We start from the raw sequence: 18,478 nt of genomic DNA, 5'->3' as shown, positions 1-18,478 counted from the left end.
GGCCCACGCCTGTAATCCCGCAACTCATGAGTCTGAGGCAGGAGGATCGCAAGTTCAAGGCCAGCCCAGGTAACTTAGCAAGGCCCTGTCTCTGAAAGGACCAGGATAGCTACTCAATGAAAGAGAACATGCTAGCTCTTTGTCCATAAAATAAAATTCTAAAAATCCTCAGAAAGAAAAAGGACTGGGGATGTAGCTCAATGGTAGAGTGCCCCTGGGTTCAACCCACAATACCACACCCCCCTCCCCAAAACAAACTTGTTAAATTGCAAAATCACACTTGGAGCCCAGTATCAATGCAACACACTCTGCTGTTAAGTTGTGTGCTGTGTGGTGGACTTTTTTTTTTTTTTTTGGTACCACGTACGAGGGATTGAACCCAGGGACAAACTACTAAGCTGAGCCACATCCTCAGCCCTTTTTTCCCATTTAGACAGGGTCTCACTGAGTTGCTTAGGGCCTCACTAAGTTGCTAAGTCTGGCTATGAACTCATGATCCTCCTGCCTCAGCCTCCTGAGCCACTGGGATTACAGGAGTGTGCCACCGGGCCCAGCTGGTGGACTTGAACTACAGTATAAGGTAAATTAAAAATGCTTTGTGGACTACAAGAGGATATTGTACTACGCACTATAGATGGAGGCATTCATATATAACCTGGCACATCACATTCACACAATTGTCTCTGAATTTGAACTTAGACTAATGTGCCTTGAGGCAAGATCATAATTACAGTACTGTTGATCTTTCCCATTGTCAGCTCTAATCATCTGTTAAACTTGGAATCAAATGAGTCCTCCTTGGAGCCTCTGCCGATAGATCAGAGGTTCTTCAGGTAGAGGATTCAGTAGGGCCATCCCAAAATACTTGTCCCCTTTACCCTTTCAAGAACCATTTTGCCAAATGGAGTTTAGCAAATGTTTGGTAGGATGTGACTCTCACCCTCTCTTTTCCTACCTCATTTGCAACAAAGGCTCTTTGAACCTTATATGGGCCAGGAGTGGTGGCACACACCAGTCATCCCAGCTACTTAGAAAGCTGAGGCTGGAGGTTTGCAAGTTGAAGGCAGCCTTGGCAACTTTGCAAGACCCTGTGCCAAAATAAAAAACAAAAAGTGCTGGGGATGTAGGTCAGTGGTAAAACACTGCTGGGTTCAATCCCAGTATTGCAAAAAAACAAAAAGAAAACCTCCTTATGTCATGTAAAGTAAGCATACTGAGAGCTTGGATTTGTTCTGCATATTCTGTCAGAAGTGACAGCATAAGGCAGACAGGACTTGTTGAGATTCAGACAGCAATCCACAATGGGGCTTAGATGAAGTCAGGACCCTGGGCAGAGCGACAGAAAAGGAAAGGAACTAAAATATAGTCGGTCCCAGGCACCCTCTCGAGGTAACCTGGACTCTGATCAGAAAGTTTGCTGAGGGTGACCAATTAAATTCTGCGAGGCCCTCCATCTTCCAGGTTCTTGGTGAGCACAAGCAGAACTGAACTCTTTCCAACAGGGTACTCAAGAGAAACCAGGTGCCTTTCTACACACTGGGTGGGTGGTGGGTGGGGCAGAAAAGTCATGATACAAAGCCAGTTTTGTTTTAGCTGATAAAAATTCTGAAGACTGATGCTAAAGACTTTCCCAGTTTGCTGATCACATGTGCTTCTAGGTTTTGCTGTGACCTTCCTGGATCATTCCCACTTAGAGCTGTGTAAGGGGGCGGGGGGCTGGCACCTCTCCATGAAGCTAGGACATTACAGGTCAGGCCTCACAGGAACCACCTTGCTCCTGTGCGAGTGAACCCTATAGTGCAGCACACAAGGACCAGGCTGTCTTGGGGCTGGTTTGGCTGCAGCAATTTCCCTTCCGCTGGCAGTCCTGGCTGCCTCTGGCCCCTGGCATCAGACCAGCTTCTCAAGAGAGCACAAGTCCTGGTTGTCCATTTGGAGTCTTGCATTCTCTCAAGTCAAAATGCAGATAGTAATCCCGGACACAAGGTCAGACCCGTGACTCACCTTCCCAAGATGAGGGTGTGTACCACCAGGAAGAGCTGGCAGCAGGACCAGGCTGGCGTCACCAAGCATCCTTCCTCCCCCACTCTGTCCCTCCCTCATGCCCACTGAATCATTCTCTGCCTTCCTGTCCTGGTCATGCATCGTCCATGTCAGGATATTTTCATGGTTCAGGTGTCATTTTGGGTGTGCTGGTTGATGTGTGGTTGGGACCAGGACAAGGCATCATGTGTGTGACTTGGGTTATATACCAAGGCTTGGTCAATGCTTCTCCATGACTTCCAGCAGAGAGAAGCCTCAGTTAGTGTCACCCACAAGGACCCCAGGGCCCTCACAGAACTATACAATGCCACAGTCCCTATGACAATGCTATTTAATGTGAAGTCAAAAACAAACTACAAACCCCGCCAGGTGGGGACATAGCCCAGTGGTAGAGTGTTTGTCCAGTGCACGTGAGGCTGGGTCAATTGCCAGCACCACAAAAGGAGTCGGGGGGAGAAATGACCACACAACTGTTTTCCATTATAAAAATTTATCAAAGAGATCATCTGAGTTTTAGACGCTTGGTTTAGCAAAGGTAAAAGACTAAAAACAGAAAACAAAAACATTAAAACCAGGTTAACTCATTTTCAACCTTCTAAGAACCTAAATTAAATAAATCCTCTACTATTCTAGGTAAGAAACTGCTTTTCTAAATCAGGAAAGTTGATTTCTAAGCTACACTCTTACCTCACTGTCTTCTAGCCTTAAGAACAAAACCTCACTAATAGTGGCTCTTCTCAAAGTTGGTAGGTGGCACCCTAGCAGGCTGGACGTAGACTCTGCAGCAAAAGCAGGGTCTGGGATCCACAATGTGACCAACCATTCTGTATCCAATCAGGACACTTTTGAAAGTGAAAGGACGCCGTTCATTACTTGAGAATAAAAAATGCTGGGCATGGGAGCACAGGCCTCCAGTCCCAGCGACTCAGGAAGCCGAGGTAAGGAGGATTGCTGGGGCCCAGGAATTTGAGGTTAACCTCGACGACCCCCCAACCCCAACCTGTCTCTAAAAAACAAGAGACTTATGGCCACCCTAGTGATAAGGCAATGTGGGAAACTACATTTCCCAGTATGCCCTGCCCTGGAAACCAAAAAGCCTGACTGGCACAAAGCACCCTGGGACCCGTGGTTAGCACCATATAAGCAATCCAGGGCTGGAATCTGACGTGAAGGTCTCCTGCTTCCATGGGACACTTAACCAGATACAGGACACAGAGCTGAGGTGAGATTTCAGTGGATATTAGGTCTGGGGAGGAGAGCGTCTCCCCAGCAAGTCCAGCTTCCACAGGTGTGAAGCGAGCGGAGGCAGGCATGGACCTGCTGCCCTGGTTCTCCTGGGTGCGGCCTGTCTCCCCACAGCTGCTAGTTTTTCGGGACATCCTGGGCCAGGTGTTGTTCCCACTCAACTTCAACCAGCTTGTACAGCTCCATGGTGGCCTGGGCGTCTTCCACAGAGGAATGGCCCTTCCCGACCTGAACAGGAGGAAGAGAAGAGCATGAGGCCACACAAACCCTGTTCTTCCTGGTGATCCTGCCCCCTGGCGGTGGCTCCATGCTGTTTTTCCTCCAGCAGGCTGGCTGCAAAGACACAACTCTGGGTCCCTACTCTATCTAATCTCAGGGCTTGAACTCCCAGGAAATTCTTTTCCCCACCTTTTGTGGTGCTGGGGATTGAACCGAGCGCCTTGTGCATACGAGGCAACCGCTCTACCAACTGAGCCATGTACCCGTCTTCCTAGGAGGTTCTTGCTACCGTCACCTCAGTCACTTCTATGGCAGCGTGTGCACCTGTATCAGTCTAAGTTCTACAGAGAAGGACACGACCACCTGAAAGACGGGCCTTCTGAGACTCCCCCACTTCTCAGTCCCCCACCTACTCTCCGTATGACCCGCCCACAGCTGCCTCCTGGGAGACCCCTCCTCAAATGCTAAGCACATGCAGCATGTGACAGTCCTTACATGGCTTCATGTTCTTTATCTTTGATTTTCTTGGTCCTGGGGACTGAGCCCAGGGGTGCGCTACCACTCAGCCCACCTCCAGAACTTTTTATTTTTTTTGAGACGGGATCTCATTAAACTGCCAAGGCTGGCCTCGAACTTCCTCCTGCCTTAGCCTCCCAAGCAGATGGGGCCACACACGTATGCTCCTTATTCTTTTAGACCACCGCCTGCTTCTTCTGTTTAGGGTTCTGTAGCCCCTTTGGACTTTCTTTTCCTTTTCCAAAGCACTACCTGGAACATTCTGTGAAGGAGGAATTATTATCCACAGGAATTACTATATCTGATGCACAGATAGAGAAACCACTAGGCCCCTGACCCCAAAAAGCTCTCCCCACAAGAGAAGCCATTTGGAACCCTACAGCCTGAGCACTTGTGGGGTCAGAGCCTGCAGAGAGGCAGCGATGAGTGCCTGCAGTGCACCCAAGGTGTGTGTGAAGGGGTGGTGCTGAAGGAGAGGTTACCTGTATGTCCCGGTGTAACAGCTGCTTGGTGAGGCGCTTCAGAGACATGGTGGCATTCTCTGGGCAGTTGGCCTTCCGGTTGAGGAGGGGGATTTGGGAGGTGTCTCGGGTGAGGGACTTGGGGTGAAAGTACTGCAGGGCTTTGAAGTCATTGTGGATGGCATGCCCTACCACTATCTTCCCCAAGAGTATCTTCAAGATCTGGAAGAGGAATGAAGGAGTGGGTGGGAAGAAACAAGACACAGCTGGAATCCTGCAGCCAGCAAGTCCAGCATGGCCACTGGCTCCTCTTTTTTTATTTTGCGGGGGGGGGGCGGGGGGGGGGGCGGGGAATGATACCAGTGATTGAATTCAGGGGCACTCGACCACTGAGCCACACCCCAGCCCAATTTTGTATTTTATCAGAGACAGGGTCTCACTGAGTTGCTTAGCACCTCGCTTCTGCTGAGGCTGGCTTTGAACTCGTGATCCTCCCGTCTCAGCCTCGGAGGTGCTGGGATTACAGGAGAGTGCCACCATGCCCAGCAGTTCCTGTCCCCCCGCCCCCAATGTGACACTGGGGATTGAACCAGGGGCATTTTACCACCGAGTTACATCCCCAGCCCCTCTTCTTTATTTTGAAATAGGGTCTTGCTAAGTTGCCCAGGTTGGCTCAAACTTGGGATCCTCCTGCCTCAGCTTTCCCAAACTGCTAAGAAAACAGGCATGCGCCACTGTGCCCAGCTCCCTCTGGTTTCTTTTCACCAACAGCCCACCTCCCCATCCTTGAAATACTCTCTCCACATTTTCCTTCTTCTGAAATACACATGGATGAGACCCACAAAGTCAAAGATGGGCTCCAGGGAGACTAGAGAAGCCCTCAGATTACAGGCAAATAAGTGAGTATGGTTGCTTTGGGGAGAAGGGTCTGGTTTTCATCACTCTCGCAGGAGTGATGAAACTGCCGAGGCTTAAGAACTGCCGAGCACAGGGAGGCACCCCTATAACCCCAACAACTTGGGAAGCTGAAGCAGGAGGATCACAAACTCAAGATCAGCCTAGGCAAGACTCTGTCTCAAAATATAAGAAAATAACAAAGAATGGGGATGTATCTAAGTGGTAAAGTATCCCTGGCTTCAATTCCTAACACCCAAACAGACAAAACCACTATAAACTAAAACTAGTCTTGGAATCAAGTAACTTCTCACCATTTCATGGTCTTAGAGCATGAAGATATACTACCAAGGAGGACAATCAATGAATGCCTGTGGGCTCTGAAGGCCATTCCCCAAATGGCATTCCAAACAGACTGGGAACAAAAGCAATAGTCCTGCAGGGCCTTCTAAAAAGACCCCAATCAAAAAGGCCACACTCAGTGAGCATACCTTAGTTAATCCCAGCCTGGTCACGGGATAGTGCTTTATGATGAAAACCACAGGCAGCCCAATTAACTGAGCATTTAGTTGCTCATGGCAGCTTCCTGTCTACAACCACCTTTTTTCATGTCCTTCAACATAAGCTCTCATTAAAGGTGAGACAAATCTAAGACCCACCTTCTGTTTCTCCCAAGCCTTTACTCAACTGTGCCCCTGTGAAGAGGATGTCCTTTAATTCTTTCTCCCATGTCTTGTCTAATAACCAGCCGTCTGACCTCTGATGAACCTCCTCCAAGGACTCCTCTGGCATTTAAGGAATTATTGTAGCAGAGCAGGAACCTAAAACTGCAAAATGGACTCAGGGTGCCCTCTGGTGGACTCCTAAGCAGATTCAGCTTTCACCCTCCTCTTCCTTCACCGGCCCCAGCTCAATCTCCTTTTTTGTTTCCTATTGGCTCTCAAAATTTACCACAGGGAGCTGGGGCTGTGGCTCAGTAGTAGAGCGCTTGTCTGGCATGTGTAAAGCACTGGGTTCAATTCTCAGCACCGTAAATATAGGCCCATCAAAAAAAGATTGACCCCAGAGCCAGATGAGTGGGTTGGCTGAATGCATGAGAACTCCTGTGCACGGGCCTGTGTTTCTTATGCCTTTCACCACAGGCCGCCTGCCTCAGTTGTGCACCTGATGCCCTAGCTCTAACAGCTGTCTGCTCTCCCCTACCAGCACTTTATATAGTGTCCCAGGATATTTTTTTTTAAAGGAATAAACTTGACTCATTTTTATTAGAGAAATGCTGAACACAAGTTATATTTTTTAAATGTTTCTAGTTGTAGGTGAACATACAGTGTCTTTATTTTTACGTGGTGCTGAGGATCAAATCCAGTGCCTCACACATGCAAGGCAAGTGCTTTACCATTGAGCCACAACCCCAGCCCACAGGCTATTTTTTTTTCTTTTTGCGTTACTGGGGATGGAACCCAAGGCTTCCTTATGCTAGACAAGCAATCTACCACTGTTGCCCAGGGTGGCCTCAAACTTGGGATCCTCAGCCTCCAGAATAACTGAAATTACAGGCATGTGCCACTGCACCCAGCTCCCAGGCCGCTTTTTTGCCTTGGGAAGCCCTCTCCACCGGGCTTCTCTCAATCCTAGATTCCAATTCCATAAGGCATTCCCCAATAGCACCTTCTCTGGACCCTCATGCCTGCTACTCTGCTCAGTTTCATTACTAGCTATTGGGATGGGGGCATAGCTCAGTTGGTAGAGTTCCTGTCTCTCGAGCACAAGGACCTTGGTCACCAAAAATTAAAAAAAAAAAAAAAAAGCACTTCATTACTGGCTGTTACTTCTCTATGCATACTTCAGTCCATCCCACTTGATACCTAAAATAGGTCATTGTTAGTGAAATCTGTTGTATATTCCTTTCAACCCTTCTTACTCCCCAAACAAGCACTTTTTGTGAGGGGGGGGCGGTGGGTACTAGAGATTGAACTCAGGGGTACTTGACCACTGAGCCACATGCCCAGTCCTATTTTGTATTTTATTGGTCTCACTGAGTTGCTTAGCGCTTTGCTAAGCTGCTGAGGCTGGCTTTGAACTTGAGATCCTCCTGCCTCAGCCTCCCAAGTCGCTGGGATTAGGGCGTGCACCACTGTGCCCAGGAAAAATGAGCCTTCTAAACCATCTGACACTTTTCTCTCTCCCTCCACAGTCCTTTAGTGTTTGATGAAGATTTCGGACAGCTGGGCGCAGTGGCACACACCTGTAATCCTAGATACTTGGGGAGAATGAGCCAGGAGGACCACAAGTTCAAGGCCAGCCTGGGCAATTCAGCAAGGACTTGTCTCAAAACACAAAAAGGGGTGGGGATATAGTTCAGTGGTACAGTACCTACCGGGTTCACAGCCCAGTACCAGGGGAAAAAATGTCTCAGACTCTCCCCACGCACCTCACTGTCATCATCAAGACCCATGCCTCTCACCTGGCTCCGCGCGGTCTTGAAGGGTGTAGCATTAACCATGTGCTTCTTGCTGATACCGCTCCATTTGGTCCGGTAGTCCACAATGTGGCAGGGTGGAAGGATGTACTCATCATAAAGCACATCTCCATCATAGTTGACAATGCTACATCGAGCCAAGGAACTAACATGCCCTTTGGGTCCTGTGCCCACCATCTCACAGTCAATTGCCACCATCTTTCCTGGAAACTTCTGGGATATTCCAGAGCATTTACTCTCTGAGTGAGCTCTGGTGGAATTCTGTGTGGCATTGTTCTGAGGAGGGTTCTTCTTCTGGGGGGTCTTCTTTTGGGAGCAAGTTGGGTGGCTCTGAATCTTTGGAAGGGCACTCTGGAATTCCCCCAGCAAATCTACTTTAGCTGCAACAGAATTAGCCTTCTTTGAAGGAGCAGGGGTCAGCCAAGACACTCCAGCTTTCTTGTCCAGAGACAATCCTGACCCACTGCTGGATGCAGCTGTGTTCTTTTTTGAAAGGGGAGGGATCTTGCAAGTACCATCTACTCTCACATTTTCCCCTTTCTTTGGAGGTTCTGAGTGTAATTTAGGCACCCTGCTAGTAGTCTGCTTCTTTTTATTGAGAATGCCCCTCTGTTCCAAGAGCCGCCGCCTCTTAACAAACTTTTGATGCTTGGCATTTCCTTCCAATGCCTTTTTGGGTGGAGATCTCCCAAAATCCAGATTCAGGAGTATAGCAGACATGAGGGCAGTGGATGGTGGGACAGCAGTTAGGAAGAGTGGCTCATGGATAGGAAGAGGATGAGGGGCTCTTTTTCTAATGAATCACATTGTCCAACATGAGAAGGTCTGCAGAAAACCCTGGGGAAGAAAGCGATCCTGGTACCTGCACCCATAGGCCTAGAGGAAGAAATGAGATAAGACCAATCTCTGTGGGATTTAAGAGAGGGAAGGCATCAAAACAACTCATCAGAGGGGAAATGAAACTGTATCATGAAATGATGGAAGGAGTACTGGTGTGAGCCAGGAAGTCCCACGATTCACAACTGTGCGGTCTTAGGAGTGTCATTCACCTTTTAAGGTCTCAGTCTCATTGTAAAATGAAAGGGCTGGGCTCAGCTGTGGAGTGCAGTGCTTAGCAGGACGGAGGCCCCGGGTTCCATCACCAGCACCAAAGAAAAAGAAGGACCCAAAGGGCCCGTCGAGTTCGAAGCCTGAGGTTCGGGAAGCCAGAACAGGCAAGCGCTGTAATCCGACCAGAAAGACAATGTCTAAGATGCTCAGGTGAGGAGTGTGACACCGGAGTACGGCACAGGTGGCATCTGAGTCGTGAGCCCACGAATAGAGACACAAATCCAGGCACCCCTCTCTCGGATCTGCTTGGGAGGAAGTAACCTCCACGCGCATCTTACCCAAGTCCTCCCAGGCAGAGACCTTTGACACCACACAACAGCGGTGCCGAGTGGCAGGGAATTAACAATCGAGGTCGCCCACCTCAGCAAGCACATTCCGACGGTTCTCCCGGTGGGGACCGTTCCCACAAGCCCATATACCTACCTCCAAGATGGGCCCCTCTAGGAACGGAGGCGTCCCGAGCCTGAGGCGGAAGTCGGCGCGTGCCGACGAGCCCCGGGACGGCAGGCGCGCGGGTTGGAACGTGTCGGGGGCCGGCGCGCGCGCGCCCGCAGCGCCCCCGCTTCCGGTAGCGAAGCCAATGATTCCGAGTGTGTGAGGAGCGGCAGCGGCGGCGGCGGCGGCGGGGGCGGGGGCGGGATTCGCTCCCCGGCCCCTCTAGCTCCGTGGAGGTACAACTCGAAGGTAAGGAGAAGCCGCTACTAGTCCGAACTGCAGCGCGCCGGGAACTCCAGGCCCTACTTCCGGGAGGGGAGGGCCTTGCACGGGAAAGGGCGGGACTTAAGTTTCGCCCGCCCACTTGATGAACGTAGGGCGGCTGCGCGGCTCTGTGGCGTCACGGCGCCGACATCCCGCCCCAAGTGCCTCGCAGCCAGACACCGCGCAGTCGGACGTCTTGACTTGTGACGTCGGGCGGTCGGGGGCTGAGCCTCATATTTGTAACTCCAGTATGGTATCCCAGAGAAGCTGCGTCGGACACCGGGCTCCAAACTCTTCCCGTTCTGCCTGCGGATGAGCCCGGCCCGGGTCCTGGGCCAGCGCGGTTCTGACCCTGGGTCCACTTTCCCTCGCATTCTCTCCCGCTGCGTCACCGGCTGCATCCCGGGATGCCGGGTGTCTCCGCCCGGGGCCTCTCTCCGGAGGAGAGGAGGCAGCTAGCCGTGAACCTCACCCGTGTCCTGGCACTCTACCGTTCCATCCTGGATGCCTACATCATCGTGAGGCCACAGGGCTGTGGGCGGGGTGCTGCTGGTCGTGTGGTTGGCTAGGTGCCCACGACAGGGAGAGAATTTGGAGAGTTCTATGAGTTTGTTTTTGTACAAGAAAAGCTTAAAACTGGGGTGATTTGGGACTGGGGTTGTAGCCTAGTGATAGAGCGCTTTCCTAGCACGTGTGAGGCACTGGGTTCGACCTCAGCACCACATAAAAAATTTAAAAAATAAAAATAAAGGCATTGTGTCCATTTACAAATAATAATAATTTCAAAAAACCTGGGGCTACCCCCCCTTTTCTAATACTTAGGTTGTTTTTCTAAGTTTCTCAAAATCCAAGGTAATAAAATACATGGACATTTATTTGAGCTGGGCTGGAGGTGCGTTGAACTCTCCTAGAAATACAGGAAGTGTTCCAAGAACTCATGTGTTCATTCATTCATTCATTCAAACCTTGAATAAATTCCTTGTTTTGTGGATAGTTCAACTTGGGCATCAGACAGACTAGGACTAGAATCTTACCTCCTCTACTGTGTTAACCTTAGGCTCTTCTCCCCCCCACCCCTCCTCCTCTTTCTCCTCCTTTTACTCCTACCCCCAGTTTAATCTGCAAAGTGGATCTCTATCTGAAGGATCATTGTAAAGAACAAAGGAGATAATGTGTAAACAGCACATCCATTGAGTTGTGAAGACCCCAAACCAGAAACCATCCTTGATTCAGCTCTTAATTGATCCACAATCTAATACTTCAAGTTCTCTACTTTCAGAATAGATTCTAAATTAATTGTTTTGTTCCATATCCATTGCTGTCATCCCGAAAGCCACCATCTCTCTCCGAAACTACTTCCTAATGTCTCTCTGTATTTACTTCTGCTCCTCCATAACCAGCTCTTCACTGAAGGAGCCTTTCAAATGTAAGTTGTATCATGATATTTCTTGCTATCTAGGTCCTTTGATGAAATAAATTTATTATCTACAGACAGGTATATAGCTGGGTGTGGTGGTGCACACCAGTAATCCCAGCAGATTTGGAGCCTCAGCAATTTAGCAAGGTTCTGAGCAACTTGGCGAGACCCTGTCTCCAAATAAAATATAAAAAGGGCTGGGGAAGTGGCTCAGTGGTTAAGCACCCCTGGGTTTCAATACCTGGTACCAAAAAACCCACTGTATATGATCTGGCTGTTGCCTCTTCAATCCTCATCAGATTTCATTCTCTTACCTTCACTCTGCTGTACTTCAAATTGGCCTGATTTCTGTTCCACAAATGTGGCAAGCATCTGGGCCTTTACAGTTGCAATTATTGATCTGTCTGGAATGCTTTCCTCCATAGAAAAGCAATAGAGCAGACTGGTTAAGATCAAGGACTCGAGTAAAACTGGTTTCAAGTCCCAGTTCTGCTACTTACTAGTTTTTTGACTTGGGCAAATTATTTAATTGCTGTATCAGTTTCCACATCTGTAAAATGGGGGTTAACATCTACCTTAAGCCCCAGAGGTGGCCCACACCTGTAATACTCATGAGAGGCTGAGACAAGAGGGTTGCAAATTCAAGGCCTATCTCAGCAACTCAGTGAGGCCTTAAAGCAACTTAGTGAGACCCTGTCTCAAGATAAAATTGGGGAGGGCTTTGGATGTAGCTCCTTGATAAAGCACCATTGGGTTCAATCCTCAGTACCAAAAGAAAAAAACAAAAAACTGAGTCATGTGTTTTTTCCCTTTTAAATTTTTTTTTTTTTGCGGGGGGAGGGGGTGGGTACCCCAGAGTGCTTTGACAGTAAGCTACATCCCCAGTCCTTTTTACTTTTGAGACAGGGTCCTTCGAAGTTGTTGAGGTTCTCACAAAGTTGCTGAGGCTGGCTGGCCTTGAACTTGGGATCCTCCTGCCTCAGCCTCCTATTGCTAGGATTACAGGTGTGTGCTACTGTGCCCAGGTAAACCACCTGGGAGTTGAGGGCACTGGAGCAGGCTTGACAAAAGAGCTGATTCTAAAGAGTAGGAGGTATTTGCTGGTTGCAGCCAGTGGCCATATGGGCCAGCAGTGCTGGAAGGAGACAGTAAATTCTGCAAAAATCTTATCTCTGCTTTATTTTTGTATTTTCTGAGCTTAGATTAGAAACTTGGTACATGACCCAAACAAAGCCCAGAATTAATTAGTTAATTATTGTGGTACTAAGGATTGAACCTAAGTGTACTCTACCTTTCTTTATTTATTTTTATTTTTTTGTGGTGCTGGGGATTGAACCCAGTGCCTGTGCATTCGAGGCAAGCACTCTACCAGCTAAGCTATATCCTCAGCCCTACCATTTTTAAAAAATGAAATAAGTTATTTATTTTTTCCATTTTTAAATGGTGCATTATATTTGAACATAATAGTAAGATTTGTGGTTAAAATAGTCTACCATTGAGCTACATTCCCAGCCCTTTATTTAATTTTGAGGCAGGGTCTCACTAAGCTGCTGAGGCTGGCCCCAAACTTGTGATTCTCCTGCCTCAGCCACCCAAGTTGCTGGTATTGTAGGTGTGGGCCACTACCCCCACTTAGCCCTAGAATTTGTGGTGAATAAATCAATGAGCAAAAATACACAAATGTTCAGCACATACAACAACAGGTTATCGCCAGGGAGAGGAGAGTGGGAATGATAGAAGATAGTATCCTGCTGATTGCTTTTTTCCTTTTCCTATAGGAATTTTTCACAGATAACTTGTGGGGCACACTCCCTTGCTCATGGCAGGAAGCGCTGGATGGACTGAACCCACCACAGCTGGCCACACTGCTACTGGGGATGCCTGGGGAAGGGGAGGTGGTCAGGTATGGCCAAAGGGGTCCTGTGCTGGGGAGCCCAAGGCACTTGGTCCTGCAACAAGCTATTGCTCAGAGTCTCATGAGCTTTTCCTGGGTCCTTGGGTTATAAACTGGTGCCCTGGGAATGTGATAGGGTGATTCACTGGTGGCCTGGGCTGGAATATCTCAGGTACAGGTCGGTGTGGCCACTCACCCTGCTGGCCCTGAAGTCCACAGCCTATGCCCTGGCCTTTACCCGGACGCCTGGCTTTCAAACCCCCTCAGAGTTCCTGGAGAACCCCAGCCAGAGCTCCCGACTGACAGCCCCCTTCCGGAAACACGTCAGGCCCAAGAAGCAGCATGAGATTCGGAGACTGGGAGAGGTGAGGAGATGGCTGGAATGTAGATGGTATCTGGGAACCCAGGCACTCCTTAAGTCCATGGGTTATAAGTGTGTGCCCCTTTCCTCCCATGGAAGCCCTAGAAGTTCTCTCTCTGAGCAGTTATACTGTAATCATATCTCCTTCGTTTTGCTGGATTGATTGACAAGCTATATCTCAATCACTCTTATTCCCATTTTTGCATCTTCAGTCTGGTTTTCGCTTCACAAGGCTCTTATTCTGTGGGGGAGATTGAGTCACTGACCTAAAGGGAAAGCAAAATGGCCTCAACCTGGAAGGGGCACCACCCTCATCTTTGACTGGTTTCCATCTCTTGTATCTTCCATGGCGCCCTCTATCCACCTTACATTTCCGTCTTTGACTCCTGTACCCTCATACCCAAACACTCTTCCCTGGTGTTTGCTCTGGGAGTCAAGAGCCGATGGCCAGGAGACCTTTGTTCCCTCCTCTTTCAGTTGGTAAAGAAGCTGAGTGATCTCACAGGATGCACCCAGGTTGTGGACGTGGGCTCAGGCCAGGTGAGACAAACCCCTGGTTCACTGTCTTTTTGAATCATGAGGACATCTAGAAGGCAGGTAATCAGACCTCAGGCCCAGAGAGGCAGGCGCTGAGAAATGGTGCACCAGGCGGGGCAGAATTTAAGCCTTCTGTGGGGCCTGAAATCCCAGTGTCCAGACCACTGAGGATAACAGTGGATAGGGCACTGAATGGGGCTGCCTTTGTCCTCCTCATGCCTTCAGGGCCACCTCTCCCGCTTCATGTCTCTGGGGCTGGGACTAAAGGTGAAGAGCATTGAAGGGAATCCGAGACTGGTGGAGAGAGCCCAGCGCCTGGACCAGGAACTCCTTCAGGCTCTAGAAAAAGAGGAGAAGAAGAACCCACAGGTAGGGTAGCCCTTACTGAAGCCTGGGCTGCAGGAGCAGGTCTGCTTGGCTAGAACTGGGCATGGAGATTGAATCCCCACTTTTAAGTTTCTTGGCTTGAGATGGTTATGTCCCTGTTTCTGCTCTTTTTCCTTTCCCCAAAGCCTCCCCACATCTCAAAGGCACTTTTTAGTTACAAAGTGCTTTCCCTACTGAGTGCAGTAGCACATGCCTATAACCTCAGCAACTTGGGAGGCTGAGGCAGGAGGATTGAAGTTTGGGGCCAGCTTCAGCAACTTAGCAAGGCTCTAAGCAACTTCAAGACATTGTCTCAAAAAGTAAAAAATAAAAAGGCTAAGGATATAGGTCAGGAGTAAAGCACCCTTAGTTTTGATCCCCAATACCAACAAAATAAAACGTGCTGGGGATATAACTCAATGGTGAAGAGTCCCTGGAATCATTCCCTAGTACCCAAAATGACAAAATGCTTTTCACACCAATATGTTCTTCTCATAACAGCCAGACGTGGCCAGTCGAGCATTATTACTGGTTGTGGTGCTGGGGGTCAAACCCAGGGCCTTGTTCATGCCAAGCAAGCACTTTACCATTGAGCTACATCCCCAGTCCTGTCAGATACTAGACTTGTTATTAGTTAAGAGCCAGGTATGGTGGCAATTCAGGAACTCGAGGCAGGAGGATCACAGGTTCAAGGCCAGCCTGAGCAACTTAAACCCTGTCTCAAAATAAAAATAAATAAAAAGGGCCGGGAATGTAGTTCAGAGTGTGCATGGGGGGCCCTTGGTTCAGTCTCCAGTACTGCAGAACAAAACCCTGGGGAGGCTGAAGGTGTAGCTCAGTAGTTGAGTGTGGCCCGCCGTGCACAAGACTCGGGTTTGATCTCTCACAGCCAAATAATAATAATAGGAAAAAAGAAAAACTGAGTTTGACAGATGAAAATATTTACAAAATTAATGGTGATAAACACAAGAGTTTATCTTGTCTCTGGATTCATGGTCCAGCCCTCCCCTGTGGCCCAGCTTCTTTCCCACGTTCCTTCTGAGGAAGTGACAGTGGGCAGGTCTTCCAGTGGCCTGAGGTGGTCTGGGAACAAGAAACTTTCCACCTGTCTTTGTCTTGTCTTGCCTCCACAGGTGGCCCAAACAGGCCCTCGCCACTCCCCTTACCACGTGGTCCAATGGGTGGACCCCACAGCCCTGTGTGGGGAGCTTCTGCTTCCGCTGGACAGCTCACAGTGTGGCAGTGCCCGCCTGCTGCTGACGGGCCTCCACGCCTGCGGGGATCTGAGTGTGGCCTTGCTGAGGCACTTCTGCTGCTGCCCGGAGGTGGTGGCCCTGGCCTCTGTAGGCTGCTGCTACATGAAGCTTAGTGACCCTGGAGGCTACCCACTGAGTCAGTGGGTGGCTGGGCTGCCTGGCTATGAACTGCCCTACAGGCTCCGGGAGGGGGCCTGCCATGCCCTGGAGGAGTATGCCAAGCGGCTACAGAAAGCTGGCCCTGGCCTCCGAACCCACTGCTACCGAGCAGCACTGGAGATGGTCATCCGACGTGCCCGGCCTGAGCTCCGTCGGCCTGGGGTGCAGGGGATCCCCAGGGTCCACGAGCTCAAGATCGAAGAGTGAGGTTGCAGTGGGGGGTGGGGGATCACTACCTCAAGACCCGATTCCAACCCATCCCCACTTGTTAGCACATCCAAAGAAAAGCTTTTGCCCAGAGAGGTGATGTTCAGTTTTCTGACTGGGGCGACTTCTTCAAATTTCTTTGAAAGAAGATGTTCATTTGCTGGGAGCAGTGGCACACTCCTGTAATAATCCCAGCTACTCAGGAGGGTCAGGCAGGAGGACCACAAATTCAAGACTAACCTGGGTAATTTTAGCAAACTGTCTTAAAATGAAAAGTCAAAAGGAAGGGATATATGGTTTAGTGGTAGAGCACCCCTGGGTTCAATCCCCATTACCACCCAAAAGAAAGGGGAAAAAAATTATGTTTATTTATTTGTTTGTTTGTTACTAGGGATTGAACCCAGGAGTGTTCAACCACTGACCCAGCCCTTCTTATTTTTTATTTAGAGACAGGGCCTCACAAAGTTGCTTATGGCCTCAGTAAATTGCTGAGGCTTGTTTTGAACTTGAGATCCTCCTGCCTCAGCCTCCAAGGTGCTGGGATTATAGGTGTGTGCCACCATGTATGGTTCATAAAATTTGTTTTTTGCAGCACTGGGAATTGAACCTAGGGCTTTACTAGGCAAACTCCACCACCAACTAGATGCCAGCCAAATGAAAAGTTGTATTTTCCGTTTTTTTGTTTTTTTTTTTTTTTTTTTTGTGGTACTGGAAATAGAACCCAGGAGTGCTTTACCACTGAGCAGCACTTTTATTTTTTTTTTAATTTCAGGATAGCATCTCACTAAGTTGTCAAGGCTGGTTTTGAACTTGTCATCCTTCTACCTCAGCCTTCTGAATGCCTGAATTACAGGTGTGCACAGCTGGGCCCAGCTTTTATAGTTTTTTAAATGCTTAAAATATGGCTAATTTGGACAAAACTGGCTGAAAATAAGTTTTTGTATCAATTGATATTGGCAGAATTCACAGCGAGAGAAACATTTAAAAACGTATGTTAAGGCTGGGATGTAGCTCAGTGGTAGAGCACCTGCCTAGTATGCATGAGGCCCTGGGTTCAATCCCTAGTACCATAAAAAGAGAAAGAAAGAAAAAAAACACCCAGCATATTAGGTCAGGCACTATGGTGAATGCCTCTAGTTCCAGCCACTCAAGAGGCGAGACAGGAAGATCTCTTGAGTCCCTGAGTTTGGAGCCAGCCTGAGCAATATAGCAAGACCTCACCTCTATTTGTTTATTGTGGTGCTAGGGATTGAACTCAGGCCTTGAACTTTCGAGGCAAGCACTCTACCAACTGAGCTATGTCCCTAGCCCAAGACCTCACCTCTTAAAAGTAAAATAAATGAGGCTGGATACGGTACTCATTTAAGAGGCTGAGACGGGAGGAGTGCATGTTCAAGGCCGGCTTGGGCAAGTTAGCATGACCATGTCTCAAAAAATAAAAAGCACTAGGGATGTAGTTCAGTGGTAAAGTACCCCTGGATTCAGCCTTCCCCAGTACTGCCAAAATAATAATAATAATAAAATTTTAAAATGCATATTAGGGTAGCAAAGTTCAAGTGGGAGGTAGAGGTTTCTAAAACCAAACTGAGTGCTGATTGGGGCTGATTCCACAGATACGTGCAGCGTGGGCTACAGCGAGTGGGACTGGATCCCCATCTGCCGCTGAACCTGGCGACCCTCCGGGCCCACCAGGCCCAGGAGAACCGTGTGGTGGCCTTCTTCAGCCTGGCACTTCTTCTGGCCCCGCTGGTAGAGACGCTGATTCTGCTGGACCGGCTGCTCTACCTTCAGGAGCAGGGTGAGGAGCTGGAGTTCTGGGGTTGGTCCTTCAAGTCCCAGGCCCCACATCTGCTGGGCCTGGGTCATCGCTGGTGGGCTGGGGTATAGGGTTTGTTAAAGGATGCACATTCCGGCCTGGGGATACCCCTCAGTTGATAGAGTGCTTACTGTGCATGCACAAGGCCTGGGTTCTCTCACACACACACAAACGATTTAAAAAAAAAAATCCTACCAAGTGAGCCTCTGGTGGTGCCTTCCTGGAACAGATTTTAAGCAAGCACTCCATCAGTGAGAACTTAAGAACAGGGTCTCTTTTGTCCCCTTGGGGAAAAGGGGGTAGATGTTTCAAGACACTTCTGATTAGCCCTTTCTTCTAGGCTTCCATGCTGAGCTCCTGCCCATTTTCAGCCCAGAGCTGTCTCCTAGAAACCTGGTTCTGGTGGCCACCAAGATGCCCCTGGGCCAGGCTTTCTCTGCCCTGGAGACTGAAGACAGCTGACAAACCCTGAGGCAGACCCCTTCTGAAACACCATGGGTGCACAGCAGCCTGCGTCCTCCCTGGGATCCCAGCTGTCTACCAACTTCGTTTCATACTCTCTCTCCATCCATGTTATGTAATATTGTGTGAAGTTTTATTGTTAATTTATTAAAAACTGGGCTGGGGGTGTGGCTCAGTGGCAGAGCACTTGCCTAGCATGTGGGAGGCCCTGGGAATGATCCCTGGCATTGAAACAAATCAATAAAGAAAAACATTTAAAAACAATGACTTGACTTTCATTCCTTTTTTTGGGGTGGGGGTGGGGGGTGATACTGGGGATTGAACCAGGGGCACTTTG

General features: G+C 49.1%; 2 protein-coding genes and 1 non-coding gene across 8 annotated transcripts; 2 read left to right on the top strand and 1 right to left on the bottom strand.

Annotated features, from left to right (window-relative positions):
• Positions 1 to 2,516: 2,516 nt before the first annotated feature.
• On the bottom strand, positions 2,517 to 9,676 carry Isg20l2 (interferon stimulated exonuclease gene 20 like 2). Of its 2 annotated transcripts, XM_027920816.3 has the most exons (4): positions 9,391 to 9,676; positions 7,843 to 8,733; positions 4,506 to 4,706; positions 2,517 to 3,516 (listed from the first exon to the last, which is right to left on the bottom strand). In XM_027920816.3, the coding sequence occupies exons 2-4, from the start codon at positions 8,575 to 8,577 to the stop codon at positions 3,406 to 3,408; spliced, it is 1,047 nt and encodes a 348-aa protein (XP_027776617.1). In that variant the 5' UTR covers positions 8,578 to 8,733; positions 9,391 to 9,676; the 3' UTR covers positions 2,517 to 3,405. The 2 variants fall into 2 exon arrangements, with proteins under 2 accessions (XP_027776617.1, XP_027776616.1); XM_027920815.3 differs by lacking the exon at positions 9,391 to 9,676 and having other exon boundaries at positions 7,843 to 9,368.
• A 123-nt stretch (positions 9,677 to 9,799) lies between these two features.
• Mettl25b (methyltransferase like 25B) lies at positions 9,800 to 18,405 on the top strand. Of its 5 annotated transcripts, none has more exons than XM_027920908.3 (9): positions 10,113 to 10,184; positions 11,067 to 11,092; positions 12,862 to 12,986; positions 13,190 to 13,342; positions 13,816 to 13,878; positions 14,101 to 14,244; positions 15,375 to 15,859; positions 17,477 to 17,661; positions 18,020 to 18,405. In XM_027920908.3, exons 3-9 carry the CDS (start codon positions 12,903 to 12,905, stop codon positions 18,139 to 18,141), a joined length of 1,236 nt encoding a protein of 411 aa, XP_027776709.1. In that variant the 5' UTR covers positions 10,113 to 10,184; positions 11,067 to 11,092; positions 12,862 to 12,902; the 3' UTR covers positions 18,142 to 18,405. The 5 variants fall into 5 exon arrangements, with proteins under 5 accessions (XP_027776706.1, XP_027776707.1, XP_027776709.1 ...); XM_071618332.1 differs by having other exon boundaries at positions 10,170 to 10,184; positions 10,780 to 11,092; XM_027920905.2 differs by lacking the exon at positions 11,067 to 11,092 and having other exon boundaries at positions 9,800 to 10,184; positions 13,150 to 13,342.
• Positions 16,865 to 16,936, top strand: Trnat-agu (transfer RNA threonine (anticodon AGU)). The gene has a single exon. It is a non-coding gene; the product is annotated as a tRNA-Thr (tRNA).
• Positions 18,406 to 18,478: the final 73 nt, after the last annotated feature.

This window comes from Marmota flaviventris, chromosome 10 (assembly GCF_047511675.1).
Source record: "Marmota flaviventris isolate mMarFla1 chromosome 10, mMarFla1.hap1, whole genome shotgun sequence".
Classification (NCBI taxonomy): domain Eukaryota; kingdom Metazoa; phylum Chordata; class Mammalia; order Rodentia; family Sciuridae; genus Marmota; species Marmota flaviventris.
Note: the sequence above shows the minus strand (reverse complement) of the source record. Positions and strands in the feature narration are given on the sequence as shown.